Below are 18,490 nucleotides of genomic sequence, written 5' to 3'. Positions count from 1 at the left end.
GTGTCTCATCAAAGTTTTACACCTGCCAATACCAGATCTTTAGCGGTCGAGGCATCGCCAATACTTCCACGGTTCACGCTTTCCGGGAGGAAGGCCCTCCATGGGTGTGAGCTCCATATTGATCAATGCCGGTCCGGCTGCCAGTCCCTCCTGCCATAGTTGAACCCGCACATTGGCTGTGACATCGTCTTGACCAAATGGGACAACTGAGGCAAGGAAACTTTTTCTTGACTTCAGACGCATGTGCTGGAGTTTGGCCATACAGTGGGTCTCAAATTCATGTTCTGGCAAGATCTTTTCTTTCAAGTGGTTACGCTTCTTCTAATGTTGGGGGAGCGATTCCAGACAGAATGTGCAGCGACGTGATGTTGGTTGGTTGAGACAACCTGTAATCAGACGGCAGCTTTGGTTCAATATGGCGTCAATTTTCTTGGCATGTGCTGAGCGTTCCCACACTGGGCAAACATATTCTGTGATCGAATAGCATAAGGCTAAAGCAGTTGACCGTATTGTGTCAGAGAGGGCACCCCAATCAGAGTTTCCGAGTTTCTGTAAAATATTATTTCTAGAAGCCACCTTAGCTCTTACTTTTTCGCTATGGGATTTGTATGTGAGGGACCTATCTAGTTTGACACCGAGGTATGCGGGATTGATACAGTGTGCCAGTTTGGTTTCATTCCAGGAAATGTTTAGTTGGCGTGATGCATCCCGGGATCTAAGGTGGAATGCGCAGACTTGAGTTTTATTGGGGTTGGCACGCAGGTGGTTATCCGTGTAGTATGTTGTCAGCCCATCCAGAGCATCGCTGAGTACTCTCTCCGTGGAAGTGAAGTGTTTATGTTGTGTTGTTATACACAAATCGTCGGCGTATATGAAGCTTCTTGTACCAGGATGGATTGGTTGGTCGTTGGTATAAATGATTCACTGTAATCTCATCGCGGTAATTTCATCGTGGTAGTTTCATCGCAGTAATTTCATCACATGGTAATTACATCGCATACATTGTCATCGCATTGTAATTACATCGCAAGACACCACATCGTCAGTAATTTAATTGTCTTCGTCAACGTCCACCCATTTTTTTTAAGTGAAAAGGCGGATGATAAAGTAAATGAAACCCTAACCCAAGAACGCAGCTTGCATAGGTGGTAGCCGCAGAACGCAGCTGTTGAGATAACGCAAGAACGCAGCTGGTAGCCTACGCAGCTCTCATACTGCGATGTAATTACCTGACGATGTGATATACTGCGATGTAATTACCATGCGATGAAATTGCCACGATGATATTACCACGATGAAATTACTGCGATGAAATTACCGGACACGGGTATAAATGTTGTACAAGATGAGGGCTAAAACACTCCCTTGTGGTAGACCATTTTTTTGCTGTCTCCATCTGCTATTTTTGCCACAAAAATAAACATATTAACGACGATTGCTAAGCAATGATTGTATCAGCTTAGTGAATCGAAAGTTCTCGGTGATATTGAGGATCTTTGTAGCGTACTTAGTGCTTTCCTTATGTAACATGCCTTTGTATATCGCATGCTAATTAGTAAATTATACGCATTTGAACACAAAACGTGTGTATTGAAAAGTAGCCTACTACTTCAAAGTTTAATTGTCTTTCTCAAGTGTTACGGTGACATATTTCTTTAGTAGACTCTTTAGATCTCTGTGATCGGTAGCCTACTAGCCTAATCAGATATTCCCATAACTAAGAAAGGGAGCTTAAACATTAAAAATTCAAAAAAAGCTTCCTTCCTCTTCAGTTTTGATACTGTGTAAACATCAAACAATTTTTTTCAATCAAACATCAAAGTAGGCTATAAGCTATTCATCATATCAAAACCAATTTTGGATGATTATATTGCAAAAAAACTTCAACTGCAAAGTGAAAATTGAAAGAAATATTTAATGCAAATATTAGGCAAAATTGCCGGGTTTAAGGTTTACCTGCCAAACTTGATTCTTTTCTACCGTTTCTTGCTTTGGCGACATTTTTTTGAGCTAGTCTTGAAAGTACAATTTGCTAAATATTGATGCCGATGAATTGGTGCTTTCAAAGTTGCCTTAAATATCTATCTATTTAACACATTTTTTTAGCCCTGTGAGAGTTTAACCCTATTCGGACTAACGGGTGGATGGGTTCCGTCCATACCTAAAACTTTCATCGATTACTTAAAAGTTACTGGCTCAAATTAGTTGAAGTTTTATGACTTTTCCTAAAAATTATTCATCTTTGTTTTAGTAATAAAATGACATTTTTATGTGGTATAGTTTTTTAGTTATCAGCAGTTTTTGACACCCTACTCCTAAAATTGCCAGGTCATCTGAAAAACTTTATCATGTTGTACAAGCAAGTTAGCAAACATTTGTATTGTTTTGTGCCTTCCAAGATTTACTGCGTGACCTACATGACTACTGACCATTTCGGATTACATGCATGACTGGACCGTGTGCCTTTTACGAAGATATTAACGATTTCAGGAGATTATGACGGAGACATCAGAAAAATTAAAAAAAAAATGACTACTTTTAGCAAAAAAGCAATAGCAAATAACTGGTAGAGTATGTGTGTCCACTTAAAATTTTAACCAGTTTGTCAATAATTTTGCTTTAACTTTGCGAAAAAAGCAACCTCGTAACGTTTTTATATCAAAAGTTATTAGCAAATGAAAGTGTGGATGGAATAAGTCCACACGTCAGGCCATTACCTCACAAAAATAGCTTAGTCCGAATAGGGTTAAACTTAAAAGTAGTTAAAAGTTTACTAAATATAGCACTGGGCACTCCAATTTTACAGTGCTAATTCCATAGGTGTTGGCTATATAGCCTACTGATTATTTTACTCTACAGTATTTAGTCAATTTATATTTTTGTCAGATTGCAGCCTGCGTGTTTAAGCAGGTTGAATTTGCAAATAAACTGCTGTTATCTTGATAATTAGGAGTTTACAAATAAAGTACTGCGGCTTAGCAGCGTTTGGGATAGACTTGCCAAACACGATTTGTAGACTTAAGAAGAACTGTTAGTTACAAAAGAAAGTTTTTGAGAAAATAGAAGCCAGCTAAAGTTTTACACAGCTGTACGCTATCAAAGCAAATATTAAACGACACTGTAAGACCTAAGACCTCATCGATACAACAAAATCAGTCAGTTTTCGGACTAATCGTTTTCACCTAGTGAATGGAATAATTCCCCGGCAAGAACACCTCACCAATCGGAAAACTTCACTCTGCCAATCTCGGTAATCGGCCCTGCGTCAAGAGCCTCTACATCTACAAGTATACGAAACTACCAGGAATAACCTATCAAGGTTTTGTCAGTTCGAAAATAAAGATTCAAAACCAACCAACGAAATACTGCTTTGACCATTTGGCCTAATCAACGTAATTTTAGTAATTGTCCAAACAATCCGAATTCAGTACTTCTAAACTCTTGCGTTTAATTGGTCAACACCTGAACTTGTCAAAATATGATTTTGGCCGGAAAAAAATCTGGCAACAACATTGTTTAACGCACCTCACTGTGAGCAGGTAGTTTGTATTCGGTGCTTCCACAAATATTTAACTTTATGAAGTAAGAAACGCTGAGATCAAAAAATGCGGATTCAACTCTCAGAGTGTGCACTCGAGCAAGGATATCAAGGATAGCGATCCATTCAGCGTCACCTAGCGGATGGAATAACTTACAGACAACGCCGCTTCCACAACAATCGTAAACTTCACTTTATCAGTCTTGGGAACAGAGCCAATTTCTGGAATTCAATTAAGCATTTACAAGTTTGCGACACTGTCAAGCCATGGTCAAGGTTCTCATCATTTTGTTCCTTCCTCGTATGGAGGGTTGGATACAATGCGCCATTGTTCTCGACCATGAGCTGTGCGTACTGCACTTTCATAACTTAATTTGGTCCATTTTGTGGTGTTTGTTGTCCAAATTATTCTTGGTCTACCTTTACTTCTTTTACCGTTTATCTTCCCTTCTATTAATGATCTTTGTAACGAGTTTTGCCTTATTGTGTGTCCGAAATACTTCAATTTTATTCTTTTGACCATTTGTAAGAGAATTTTGCTTGAATTAAATTTGGATAATACTTCATCGTTAGTGATCTTATGTTTCCATAAAATTTTTAACATTTGTCTGTATGTCCAGAGCTCGAAGGCATCGATCCGTTTTTCCATTTTTTGTGACATTGTCCAAGTTTCAGAATTGTATAATAAGGTTGACCAGATATAGCATTTGAAGATCTTGAGACGAATTGATAAATTTAATCGTTGATTGGTTAAAATATTTTTCATTTTTCCAAATGTAGTTCTTGCAATTTCTATCCGTCTTAGAATTTCATGGTCACACCTCCCATCTTCAGTTATTAAATGTCCAAGATAAGAAAAAGATTTTACTTTTTGTATAATTTCATTGTCAATTATAGTTTGAAGTAATGGAGTATCTGGTGATTTTGAGATTATCATTGATTTGGTCTTTTTAGCGTTAATTTTTATATTAAATTCATTACCAATTGAGTTAACATTGTCCAATTTTTCTTGAAGATCTTCTTGTGATTCAGCCAACAGAACAGCAGTATCATCAGCATAGCGTAAATTTGTTATGTTCAAGCCGCCAACTTTTACCCCTTATCATCATTATAAATATAAATATTGCGTTTTAAACGTACGCCATTGAGTGCTTTTAGCATTTCTGGATAAATGTTATCCTTTCCTGCAGCTTTATTACATTTCAGATCTTGAATGGCTTTCTCAACTTCAGATATCAATATTTCTTTTCCTTCATTGTTGGTAATTTCAGGCATAGGCTACATATTCTATCATCATCATATAATTCTGTTACATACTCTTCCCATCTACTCTTTATATCCTTTTCCTGATATAACATTTTTCCTCCACTATCCATGATGCAACTGTTTACTTGTTCAACTTTCTTCAAACATATTAGCTGTTTAACTTTATTGTGTAATTCAAGTGACTTATGAGATGCTTCTAGTTGTTCTATTTCACTGCATTGATTTTCCCACCACCTTTGTTTAGCATCTTTGCATAATTGGATATTTCCTTATTTAAAGCTTTATATTTCTTGTGATTAATTAATTTGTTTTTCTTTCTCTGTTGCATTAAGTCAAGTATCTTCTCAGTAATCCAAGGCTGTTTAATATTTTTCCTTTTTGATGGTAAAATGTTAGTAGCTGCCAACTTCTATTTATAGTTTCTTGTGTAATTACTTGAGGAACTTCTGTTTGCTGTAATAATTTAAACTTATTGTTTACTGTAATACTGAATTTCTCTCGATATTGTTCATTTTTAAGCATGTTCAATGTTTATGTCCATATGTTTTTGTTCTTTTTGATCTTTTTAACTTTATTTTGACTTTCATAACAACTGAATTGAGGGTCAGACATTATCTCACATCCTGGATACGTTTTAACTTGCTTTACTGCATTTCTGAACCTCTGGTTTATCATAACATAATCAATTTGATTCCGAAATTGATAACCTGGACTTTGCCATGTATACAACCCCCTAGCACAGTGGTTCCCAACCTGGGGTTCGCGGACCCCTTGGGGGTCCGTGAGAAAGCATTTGAGGGTCCGTGATTACCTTGATGAATTTTGGAGAAAAAAAAAGAAAAGCGATCTTTTTACTTTCATTTTTCTGTTTAAATGCAAATGTGTCAAGTACACCGTACTTTTAAAGCGCTCTGTCAAGAAGTAGGGTCAGATTACGAAGTACTTTTGTATCATTTTGAGGTGCGTTTGTTATCTACAGAAGAAGTTTTAAAACGACTGCAGCAGCTAAAAAATGAGGTATCAACTCTTTTGAAAGCGAAAGGAAGTCCCCTCTCAAACTTATTTAAGAGTAAAAGTTTTCTATACGGCATGGCCTACTTAGCCGATATTTTGGGTCATATTAAAAATGTTAATCATGACATTGCTTGGCATAATCAAGGACCAGGTGTGACAATAATTGAGGCACCTGAAAAACTGAAGGCGTTTTTAGCCAAGTTGCTGGTTTGAAAACGCAGATTGGAAGCAGGTAATTACGCTAACTTTCCAATGTTGGAAGATCTTCTTTTGATGGATGAAACTCAAAGAGAATGTACTCTTTTGATCTCTATAAGAAAAAAAATTTGCGCACACTTGGAAACCCTGCAAATCTCATTTCGACGTTATTTTAATTTAGAACACCTGCCGAACGAAGTTGAAACATGGATTCGAAATTCTTTTCTTTTTGACTTGAACAACATCAGCGATGACGATCTCAGTAAAGATGACCTAATTGATTTGAGATCAAAAGAGTTATTACGCATTGAATTTCATTCAAGAACTGTGGAAGAATTTTGATGCTCACAACTGCAAACCTACCAATTCTTGGCAAAGCAAGCGATTATTGTGTTGTTACCATTCATAACCACTTAACCTTTGCCAGGGAGGATTCTCAGCTCTTGTTACAATAAAAACTAAACATCGAAATCGCCTGGACGTTGAAGATGACATGCGTGTTGCATTGTCTAAAACTCAACCACAGTTCAGTCGTTTAGTTCAGGAAAGGCAACAACAGCCGTCTCATTAAATTTGCTTACGTTGAAAAAGCTTCGGCATGGCACTTTGGGTCACCTTAATATTCAAATACTGCTGACATTTCTTGAACAATTCATTCATTTTCTTATTTGAGCAACTGTTTAACCTGATATTTGCCGCAGGAGTCATAGCGGCAATACAATATGACACAGTACAGTAGTTGAGGCAAAATTTAGGTAGGGGTCCGCAGAATTAATAATTCGTCTAAAGGGGTCCGTGACACCAAAAGGTTGGGAACCACTGCCTAAGCAGGATGTTGAAAAAGTGTGTTCGCTATTACTAAATCATTAAGTTTACAAAGTTCCAGCAATCTTCTTCCACGTTCATTTAAATTCCCAATTCCGTAAAGACCAGTTGTGGGAAATTCATGATGATCACCTACTATTGCATTTAAATCACCCATAACTATATTAACTTCGCCACTTTTAGTATATTTAAGTACTTATTGACTCATGAAATATCTCAATCTCTTCATCGATATGTTCTTGAGTTGGTGCATATATGTGTAATATGTTTACATCAAATGGTGCTGCAGACAATTTAATCATCATAACTCTGTTAGAAATTGGCCAAAAACCAATGATTGAGTTAGCTATTTCTTTTTTCATTATCATACCAACGCCGTACATATGCTGTTCACCTACTGAATATACAAAAACAAATTTATCTTCTGTCAGTTTACCATCACCTATCCATCTAGCTTCTTCTTCTTCTTTTGTCCCATCTGTCCTTTGTTTTTATTAGTGTTTCCGGCATGTTTTTTATTCTTGTAATTTGCTTGATATTTTCAAAATATTACAATTAATATCTAGCTTCACTTATCCCAATTAAATCAAAGTTATGACCGACATCTCTTGCTTTAAATTTTCGTATCGTCCTGCTTTATAAAGGGTTCTAACATTCCATGTTCCTATTTTGAGTGCCCTTTTACTAGTATTCAGCAGTCTACCATCAGACTTATGCCTTCCAGAGGGATTTGGGCATAAGCCATCATCACGAGCAGCTGTGCACATAGAGGAGGTTCCTCCTTCCCTGTAGCTTTTAGGGGACTTCTCAGCAGGGTACCCTGATCAGTCTCCATGACTCATTTTCATATCAATAGCTATCATTGTTTACGACGGAATATATGTAGGCTATACTTGGTAAGGCTCCAATCTTTTCCAAGGTGACCAGCCACTGTACTCGAAACGTCAAAAGTGTGCCTAAACGGGTAACATTGTTTTGCTATCATGCCTTCCAAGCCATTCACTATTTATGGTTCTTCTGCCTTTTCAGCCATTCTAGACTTTATGCACTTAAAGGGATTGACTTCCCTATCATGTTAAAGCTGTTCTAACATGCGCCTCATTTAGTTTAGCCGGCATTATGCCGTTACCAGGGTGTGGCCGTTGGTGTGCATTACCAACTTCGTGGAGCAACTTACCAACTTCCATAAATGAGACTTGGGCTTTACATGAAGGACCAATGTTACCATTAGGCCTACTCTCATTTGAGGAAATGGAATAGAGGTGCTACCATTCGCACAAACCCCCAAACAAACCAACTGTCAAGCTTCTACGGAAACTCATTCAGTACGAGGATAAAGATGTCCTTAACGGATTAATTAACGTTAGGTTGTTTCTTGTTTTTCGTTTCGATAAATTTCACATCTAAACTTTGCAAGTTTTTCAAATTCTTGAAAATGATATTGCGTTAAATCAATCATTCAAAATTTTCTTCTTTCGTATGAGAAGTTGTTACTTTTTCGACACTATATTTCATCGGGGTCAAATGTCCGGGCACACCTCGAGCAGCCATTTGATGGTAGAGTCCTCCAGCGTTGACAGACCAACGCTTTTGGTAGAGTAAAAATCGAGCAGTGGTAAAGTATATGGTCTGCTATCTGTTCCTCTGCACCACAGTTGTATGCCGCAGAGGCTGATAGGCCCTCAAAATAATGTGCAAAAAGAAAATAACATTCCCGAACACTTTAATTTTTCCAGAACTCGTCGCTGAAGCAGAAAGTTCAGGCAAACAATTCAACTTCGAGTCATGCTTCCGCAGATAAACATCTGAAGCAACCATTTCAGCGATAAAAAGTCAATCAATGTAGTTCATGAATTCGATGAATCGAGTGAATTTGCAAACTTTGAATCGTGAAACAAACTCCTGGTTCAGTGTCAAACATGCGTTTTGCTGGTGCAGATGGTTATCATTGAGCGAAATAGTGTAAGTGTCAAGAAATTATGACCTCAGCATGCTTAATCGTATTACAACCGACATCATAGAATCAATACTTTTTTTGTTCTTGTTACCAATATTTGATCGTATCGTTTAATTATGACTTGAAAGCTGCTTTTTTCGATTGTTGATGTTACAGTATGCCAATTGACTCAGACATTAGTTCTCAAAAATGATATTTGCTGCTTTAACTTTATTAAGTTCACTAATTGGGTTACTTTGCGCTTTTGTAAAAATTCACCACTAGCTGTTTGCTGAAAGATCCTAAGTTGTTTACACCATTTGCTTTGTAGGTTAAGTTACTTTGGGCAGGTAAGAATTACCGGCTGCAGAAATTTAAACAAACCAACTGTCAGCAGTAAACCATATGTAGGATGGTGCCCAAATCAAAGTCCTCTCAAATTGCAAATAATCAGTTTACAAAATATAAAATGTCAACGTGTAGGACAGGAATGACAAACTTCTTTTATTGCATTGGTCATAAAACAGACCTTAATCCTTAAAAATACAAAATTAAGCCATATATTTAAAGACATGTTAATATTGCTGCGAACCTTGCTACTGCATCTTCTATTTGGGTTGTAATCCGTACTTTTCAGCTTCACACATGGGGACTCATAAGTTGTATCTGAGATGAGGCTGTTTCGTATGCCAGTCCGCCCCGATAGCTCAGTTGGTTAGCGCGTGACTTCGTGAACGAAGAAGCTTTAAGATCAAGCGGCGCTGGTTCGATTCTCGGGTGTGCGCTTGACCTACGCATTAAGGACTGTTCTCCACTCAGCGGCACCTAATGGATTAAATAATTCTCCGGCATCAAGACTTTTACAATCGGAAATTTCACTCTGTCAATCTCGGTAACCGGCCTTCCGTCAAAAGCCTCCACAAGTATACAAAACTACCAGGAATAACCTATCAAGGCTTTGTCAGTCCGACCACATTGTAAACAGTCCTGCGCGAAAACAGAATTCGCACGAATCATTTTGTCACACGACTATGAACAACGTTAACAAAGTCAGGCTACGGCAAATCTTTTCATGATTTCAAATGGATTTAGCTGGAAATTCCACTCTAAAGATGATAATTGCTTTCATCAGCCACAACCATGTTTGTCCATTTTCATTTCAGTTTTTTTCCCAGACAACACAAATCCTAAACAGCTTAGAGGCGTGTAGAACTGTAGATGTAGTCACTCCTTGCACCGAAAGATGCAAACAAGTAAAATGATTTGCTAACAATTAAGAGCTCAATAGCTTTAATATATTTTAAATTATTCGAAATATTGTACGTAGGCTATTCTTTTGATATCGACGGAAAAGACCTCAGAATTATACGAAACCTCTACTGGGAACAAATGGCTGCAATACGTATAAATAGCGAATTCAAACCGATATGACGGGCGTCAGACAAAGATGTGTGCAATCTCCGGACCTCTTCAACGTTTACAGTAAGATTATTTTGAGAAACATCGAAGATATGAATAAAGTAAAGGTTGGGGGACAAAACATAACAAACTTGAAATACGCTTATGATACTGTCCTGATATCAGAATCTGCAACCAATCTACAGAACTTACTAAATTCTCTTGTCAATAAAAGTAAAGCAATTGGTTTAGAGTTAAATTTAAGAAAAATATAATTCATGAATCATGACTGTATTAAAAAATAAAATTTATGCAACTTGACACTCAACGGTGTTACAGTAAAACAAATTTAAATATCTTGGGCTTATTATAATATCTGATGGCAAAAGTGACACTGAAATTAAAAAAGGGTCGTTTTAACCTTTTACACTTTTAGTAAAATGAGCACTGTCTTCAAAAATCGCAGCATAGCCTAACTATAAAAAACTAAAGTTTTAAAATCATAATGTAGAATCAAGCTTAACCTGCGGATGAGAATGGTGGACGATAGGCTAGGTAATGAAACGAAGAAGATTAGGGGTTGCTGAGATGTGGTTTCTCACGTAGCCGGTCGTTTGGTCGACAGGACATTTGGGTTAGGTTAGGGTTAGTTACAGTAACACTAAAATGAATCGTTCTGTTGACCAAATGACCGGGTACCGTTTCTCAGAAGAATGTTGGAGAGAAAGAAAAGTGCAGTAGAACTCGGTTAATCCAGATTCGATTTGACCGGCGATTCCATCCGGATTAACCGATGACGGTTCTATCAAGCCTGACGTTACCTAGATAGAAGGGTATCAGTAAAAATCACCGAAAGTGAACGCATTAGTGTGGTCATCTGCCAATTCCGAGACGCGCGATCACCACATTAGCGACACAGTGATGGAGTTCTTTTGAAATGCAGTGAGGCCTATGCATGTAAAATAAATGTATTTGTAGACTCTGCGTCTAACGCAAGCACACTGGCAAAAGTTACATCTTCAGACATGCGTGTCGGAATAATCTGTAGTCACTCAAAACTTTTGAAAACAGTTACCGAAGACAAGTTTTTATGGAAAACTTACAAAAAATCACGGTCAAACAAAGTCTTCGATTAGAAAAACGTCACCGACATTACAACCGAAAATTCCTTAACATCTTTTCAAGTTACAGTACGAGTTTGGGCATTTGCGCACGAATTTCGCGTTAGGAGGGAACGGAAGAAATCCGTAATTTTTGACTGTCGCTGTTTCACTGATTGGTCCATAAGTAGGCCCTCTATTTGGAAGACACAGTCTTCCATTACCATCCAATGGATCAAAAATTTCTCGCAATAAGCCACGTTACGTTTTAGCATAAAATGGCAAAACTGTCAGGCAAATCCGGATAAAGTGCAACTTTTGTCCGGAATAGGCGAAGATCCGGATTAAATAATCCGGATAATCCAAAGCTGTTTCTCAAGAAAAAGATTACAAATTATTTGTAGGCTACTTCCAGTTTTATCCGGATTAACCGAGTTCTACTGTAATGACAAACTTCTGGAATTGGCAAAAAACAGAAAGAGATTAATAACAATAGTTAGAAAGCGCCAGATGGAATTTGTATGTCTTATTCACAGACATAAAGATTTGGAAAATTAGCGCCATTGGGAATGATAGGGGAGACTGGGGGAAGTTGGGCCATTTTTCACATTTTTGAACGTAGATCACTCAACTCTAATTCGATTGTAGAACGCTATGCATCATTATGATCTTGATTCTTCAAGTAATTCATTTTGAATTTATTCTAAGTCTTTCAGGCAAAAATGTATTAAGGTTTAAAAGCGGTAACTTTTCGGCCCAATGTGTCTCACCCCTGGGGTGCATTGGGTCGTGCATGGGGCACGTTGGGCCGGTGTGCAGAACAATAAAGAAATAACCATACTAAATCAGTGTGAACTGCAAATGATGAATTAATATCATAAATGGACACTGTCCCGAAATACTTTCCCGAAAGGACACTTTCCCAACAAGCACTTGCCCGAAAATTAAGTGTATTTTATAGCCTATGCAATGTTTCTTCAGGGAAGTGCAATTGCGGGCAAGTGTTCTTTCGGGCAAGTATCATTTTCGACAAGTGTCCTTTTGGGCAAGTGTCCTTTCGGGCAAGCGTCTTTCAGATAATTGTGTACAGGTTCCCATAATTACAACAAAGCATTTTTAAACAAACAATGCAGAAATGGATCGAAAATTATTGACGAGTAAACATTCATTTCCAATAACAACTAAAACGAAGTAGCCTAACATTTAAAAAATGAAATGAAACACTGTCAGTTTTGGGTGCTTCGGTCACAATCTGAACACACATATTTGCATGGATTGTCTGCACAAAGAGTGCGCCCAAGTGTTACAGGTAGGCCTAAAACTTATAGATGCCATGCCATTACTTTCGCAATTAGCACAACCTAAGCATCGGCAGTTTTACCCACTGTTCTCTAGATTGACTATTTTCATAAAGTTATCACAAATACAACATCTCCAATCAAGATTTTTGCAGTGACGTTCGGTGGCTTAAACCGTTGGGAAAGCAACTTGGAAATATGCTGCAGCAAGGTAGTAGGCACGAAGGGCGTAACCTAACCGTCGGGCGAAGCCCGAAGGTGTGCTGCCGAAGGCAACACTTCCAGCGGGGGGTCTGGGGGGGCTCCTCCAGAAATTTTTGAAAAACACTGCCAATTTGGTGCGTTCTGAGAGCATTTTCAAAACAAATTAAAAATAAAAATCTGTCAAATTGTGCTTCACCTATGTCGTGATCATACATCCATTTAATGTTTAGAAGTCATGAACAATCTTAATTTTAACGTTGCAGGACCAAAATCTAGTGTTAGACATGTAATAATAGTTGTCTAAATATTTAATTCGTCATGAATGTTCATTCTCAGATATTCAGTTAGGCCAACACTACAAAAACTAACACTTAGGCCTAAACATTACAACCGCAAGCAATTTGTACAAAAAGCTGGATAAGTTTGCCTCCTGCGTATAGAAGCTTAATGAACTAAATATTGCATCCGCACCTGAACGTTCATTGGCAAAGTAACGTTATATCAACGCTGTAAAAAGGGCAAAGGCATGACTATAAAAGCTAGTAAGCTAAAGTACATGACAAGGAGACATAAAAAAACAGCAACAACCTTTTTATGATGCTGTGCTGTGTACCGTGACGAGAGACCATTCTGTGCTTATGACGAGATAGTCTAGCGATTGTGGGCTACGCATTGACGTCACTGGGAAAGCAACTCTAACCATAACACATCTGATTGGCTAAGCAGCTGGTGACGTTTTGCAAAACGAGTGAAGATCAGGGACGTGCAGTCAGGGGAGGCAGGTGAGGCAGTGCCTCACCTGCCAACATCTGGCAAAGCAAAAGTTATATCAAAGAAATGGTTATCACAGAATAAATATTTTTTGTTAAAAAGTAGTAAATATTGCACGTTTTTAGGTGCTTTAGTTTGTGTGAATTGCTGTAGTCGTGCCCCCTTTCCCCAAATTTTACGTTTCTACACCCAAACTGTGCTTTAATTTGTTTCTGTTTCTGTGGCGATATTCCTATCGAGCGTTCATGTGGTCAAAATCGTTGAAATACGCAAGGAGAGGCAACGCCAGCTTTGCCTCACTTCAGATCAGAAAACTTCCATACACTGCACTATGCGTGCCTTTTTCTTTTGCAAAGTCGCCAGAAATCATCATGAACGATTTAGCTACGATTTGAGGCACGCCTCAAATGTGACGTCACAGCTATGAAACCTTTTTCGTCAAGCTGGAGTGCCCGCGAGCCTACGTGGTATGTGACTTCTTGCAGCGTAAAGGATTGTTTCTTATAAAATGTAAATAAAATGGAGGAAGATTTAGTATCAAATCTGAGAGATTTTTAAAAACTAAACTTTCAATCCAAAGTTGAAGTAATAAATAAAGGAAGACCTGTTCCAAATTTATAAGGTTTGCATCAGACACCTGAACAAAAAAAAAATAACTTGCAACTTTCAAAGAGATTGGTACTCAAAAAAGAAGTGGCTGTGTGGCTATGCTTTAAAAATTGCCTTTTCTGCTTTCCCGTCTCTTATTTTCAATATCTAGTGATAATGTTTGGAGTAAAGAAGGGTCTCTACAACAAAGTCACAGGTTTTTTAGTCCAAAAGGATAAGCGCATGGATTTTATTTTTAATAAATGTGAAAGCATGCTGCTAATTTTTTTGATTATTAAGTTATGACACCGTTTTTGTTGTTAAAAAATTTTATTTGTAAAAGTGACTTGAAAAAAGTAGTGCCTCATCATCTAGGAACCTCAACGCACGTCACTGGTGAAGATTGAATAAAATGAAGGCGTTTTTTGACGTTTTTGAACCTGGGGAAAGCAACTCTGCAAGTTGCTTTCCTGGAGCCTCAGTGGTTGTTTCTGACAGGAGCGTTTGCGTTAATTGGCATTTATAGGCAAGACATGTGGTTTGATGAGGACTTAGACTAATCGCAAGCGTTACGAATAATTCTAGTCACGAACACAGTAATTTTCAAGTTAAAATGGACGTGATAAAAATAATAAAAAGTTAAACCTAGAATTCAGTCATTATATTTTGCATAGTTTTCGCTCAGGTAAGCACTGCTTTCCTTGCTTTCCCTCACCGATCGTCACTGGAATTTTGGAACCATCAATTGGGTGACAAGCATCTTCGCCTTCACTGATGCCTTCACTCGATGGATGAAAGTTTGACTTCATTTCCTTTGCAAGTTCTTCATTGCTGCTGCTATCATGTGTTACATTTCGATTGATTAATTTTTTTCGCTTTTTTGGATATTGATTCTCTTGCATTTTGCTTTTGCTTTTTGTTTAACTTTCTTTCCAGCTTTTTCTCTTGCTCTTGTTTTTTTCTTTTTGGCCAATAAGTTTATCTTTTCTTTTTCAGAAGTGTTTGTAAGGATGGCCGTTTTACCTTTTCTTTTTCCTTTTGATAGATAGGCAGAATGATAAGTTTCGGTTCGACAACTGCAAAAAATAAGTGCAAAAGAGCAGAGTTGACAAACAGAGGTAAGCTTATTACTGTACTAACACGTAGGCTGCATTTGTTCTCGAGTAAGATATAAAAGCCTGCAGGGTAGGCCTACTGGTAATTTGATGAGTTTTTTTTGCTTTTTTTTTCAATATCCTATTCCTAGGACCTAGGGTACTAACGTAGCCTATAGTTATTTTTGTTATTCGTTTGGGCAAAAATGTCTCTGTGAAGTTATTAGACTACACCACCTCAGCAATTAGGAGTAGGCCTAATGTTACGCTTCTGAAAACATTTTTGCAAAAACAAAATTTGGGCAAAGTTTGAAAAACTTGGCCCTGATTTAGGCAAAGGTTGTTTGCCTTCAAAAAATTTTTATTCTCCTACGGCTATGCACATGACATAATCATCATCTTTTATGCTAAAAGCCAAAAAAATACAATTTATTATAGCCTAAAATACATATTTTTTATGATAGACCATAAAATAAAAACAAACTCAACTAAACCTTACTTTTAAATACCCACCGGTAGCCTAGCCTACATCTGTTCAGTTTTTGTGGTTTTATATTATGGTCCAACTGAGTTGTATGAAGTTTCGTGTAATAAAACTTCTGGTTCAAGGGAAAAATAGAATTGTCCAATGTCCATTTTTGGGTCAAAAAGCAAATTTTTGAGAGTTCACTATAAGCGTAATAAGGCGACTATTCTTGTTATTAAGGTTTTTCACAAAAGTTTGCATTTATTTGTGATAGGTAGGCTAATTAGTGCTAATAAAGATTAATTGCTTACAAATATTTTCTTAGTAAAACTGGTTTATTATATGACCTACAGTATGTTATAGTGACTCCTAGGATCTACATTATACAGAGTCAAAAGCACAGAGAATAATAACTTTGGAATGTTTTCAAACCATAAAGCTTATTTTTCTAGCAGGGTGAAATTACACCTAGCCTGCTGAGCCCTGATAGTCATTCCAACAAAAATAAGTGAATTTTAGCTGGTGGCGGAATAGGGTTTGACACATGGCTTACCTAATATAGGCCTTGCCATCGTGCGAGCTGGAGTCCAAGCTGGAGGCTAACAAAAACTCATGTCTATAACTTGCTAAACACACTTTTCAAGGCTTGTTTGCCCATTTTGTTAAATCCTGATCGATTGATACCATAACAATCAATTTTTTTTTAATTTAATTGATAAGTTATATGCATTCTATGTTTGATTTACAATAAATGACACATTTAAATAAAGCACATAGTGGAATAAAAGGTGTTAAATGAAACGGTACAAATGCACACAAGAAAACAATATTTCTTGTCAAGCAAAGTCTGCTATTACTGATTTAACGCCAGTAACGCAAATACAAGCACAACACAAAAGCACAATGAAAGACAATATGTATGGGTCAGGTCGTTCTATTATAATACAGTCAAAATTTTGAAATTTTGTAACCCATCCTCTCAGAATTTCTTTATTTTTTAATATGTTAGAGCTATTAGGAAAAGATGAAGATTGGCATTTGCACTGTCAAAATCCATCAAGAGGTTTTTAAGATATCGACGATTACTTTTTTGCCACTAAAGGCGCTGTTTTCATATCAAAAATAGCTTAGAATTCTTATTTTTATGATACATACAGAAATAATAAAAATATGGCGAGTTATGTGTCAACATAAAGGAAGACAGGAAGCGCCCTTGCAGGGACGTCCTGTCAGTTCCGTTCGTCGTAGGCTCCCTCGGGAGCTATGCCCCGACGAGCTCTCGAGCTCTGACGGCCTTGGGCGTTCCTTCTCGTGGGGTAGCAGAGGTGGCTAGAAAAGGGGCTTCCCTCTCAATCAAAGGATCCTTCCGCGTCTGGAAAGCTTGGAACGTCGGGCTCACTTGTGGAGGGGCTACGTCATAGAAAAGACGACTTCAGCGATCAGAAACTTATTCCCCAATAACAGAAACGTTGCAGTAAGTATCCGAGCGCGCAAGACAGCAAACCGTTTAGACGTCATAACCTTATATCAATTGTCTTAAAATTCATCACCTTATATCATCAACATATGTCTATAAACCAATGTCATCTTTTTTATAACGCTCCAGTCTCATCAAACCCAAGCATTCAAAAATGAACAAAGGAAAAGAATAAAATGTCTAATGTACAATTGTACATTGTGAATCGAGACTGCTTTAACAGCAATTAAGTAACTTCAATCATCACTATATCTCTATGTATTAATCAATCAATTGTTTCGAATTATCTTACGCTGCCTTCGCCTTGTAACGCTGTTCTTGCCCGCTCGGATCAACCTCGCTCTGCTTTCAACGCATTGATCAACACGATCCCCTGATCAACTCGATGCAGCCTCAAAATTTCCACCCCAATTTTCTACTTTTTCCTGGTAATGTAGCCTATCAGTGCCTCTGGTTTCAATCGCTAGCCTCCCCGACCCAGCTGGGCGAACCTGCCTCAACGTCTGGCCAGTGCACATCCGTGCTCGCCGAATCAAAGCTTATACTCTTCTCCAGTGAGTAGGCCTATGTATTACATTCCCACCTATATTTTTTGTTTCTATTGATTAATCGAGCCTCTGCTCCACATTTTTATTTGAATTTTGTTTGCCACGAGAGCCAAATTATCCTTAAATAGTTGACTCTCTTTCTCGTGGTAGACCCCAATTTTATCCGCTCTGCCTACTGGCAGACCGGGTATAAGAGTCAAGTACCTGCGCCGAGGTCGCGTGAGGGAGACGTGGGCGCCGCCCGGCGGTCAATTACTGCCGGTTCCAGCGTCCACACGCGACGGGTCGCCCGGCCCGTCGCAGGCCATCTTTCTGGGCAATGCAGAAAGAGCCTGTCTCCCTGGCCCGCTCCGCCATTCTAAATTTGCGGACGGGTCATGTAACGTTTCGATCCACACTCTCCTTCCACAGGTACCTCGACTCCCCAGCCTGGCCCCCGCGACCTAAGCTGGTGGACTTACCCCTCCGGGTGCATCGTCACTCCTAAATCACGCCGCTCTCCGCCGCCGCGGGGTGTGGCAGGCCGGTTTTTGAAAGTCTTCGACCTGGCTATGTTTGTTTGTGTTCTCTCGCCGTGTCAATTATTTGTACCCGTGCGCTGTTGATGCAAATAAAACAGTTTAACACTGCAAAAATATTTTTCTCTCAACCAATGCATGCTAAACTCAAGAAAAGCTACCTGTTTCATGTACAAAAGTATGATAAATACGTTTTGTTGCAAGCTTCTGCAATTGTCATGATTGTTTCATTGCTATATTCATAATGTTTT

At 38.1% G+C, this 18,490-nt stretch overlaps 2 protein-coding genes across 2 annotated transcripts in view; both read left to right on the top strand.

Annotated features, from left to right (window-relative positions):
- Nucleotides 1-8,711, top strand: part of LOC145774084 (sushi, von Willebrand factor type A, EGF and pentraxin domain-containing protein 1-like) — a 78,280-nt gene extending 69,569 nt beyond the window's left edge. The window contains exon 14 of the mRNA XM_082585232.1: nt 8,578-8,711. Coding sequence (XP_082441358.1) covers nt 8,578-8,590 — 13 coding nt within the window. The 3' untranslated portion in view covers nt 8,591-8,711. The remainder of the gene's footprint in view (nt 1-8,577) is intronic.
- Nucleotides 8,673-18,490, top strand: part of LOC145774085 (ribonuclease Oy-like) — a 72,668-nt gene continuing 62,850 nt past the window's right edge. Inside the window, exons 1-2 of the mRNA XM_082585233.1 lie at nt 8,673-8,803; nt 10,105-10,259. The gene's annotated coding sequence lies outside the window, so the exon portion shown is untranslated. The remainder of the gene's footprint in view (nt 8,804-10,104; nt 10,260-18,490) is intronic.

Source organism: Aplidium turbinatum, chromosome 7 (genome assembly GCF_918807975.1).
Source record: "Aplidium turbinatum chromosome 7, kaAplTurb1.1, whole genome shotgun sequence".
Taxonomy (NCBI): Eukaryota; Metazoa; Chordata; class Ascidiacea; order Aplousobranchia; family Polyclinidae; genus Aplidium; species Aplidium turbinatum.
The sequence above is the reverse complement of the archived record's forward strand: the minus strand, read 5'-3'. Positions and strand labels throughout refer to the sequence as shown.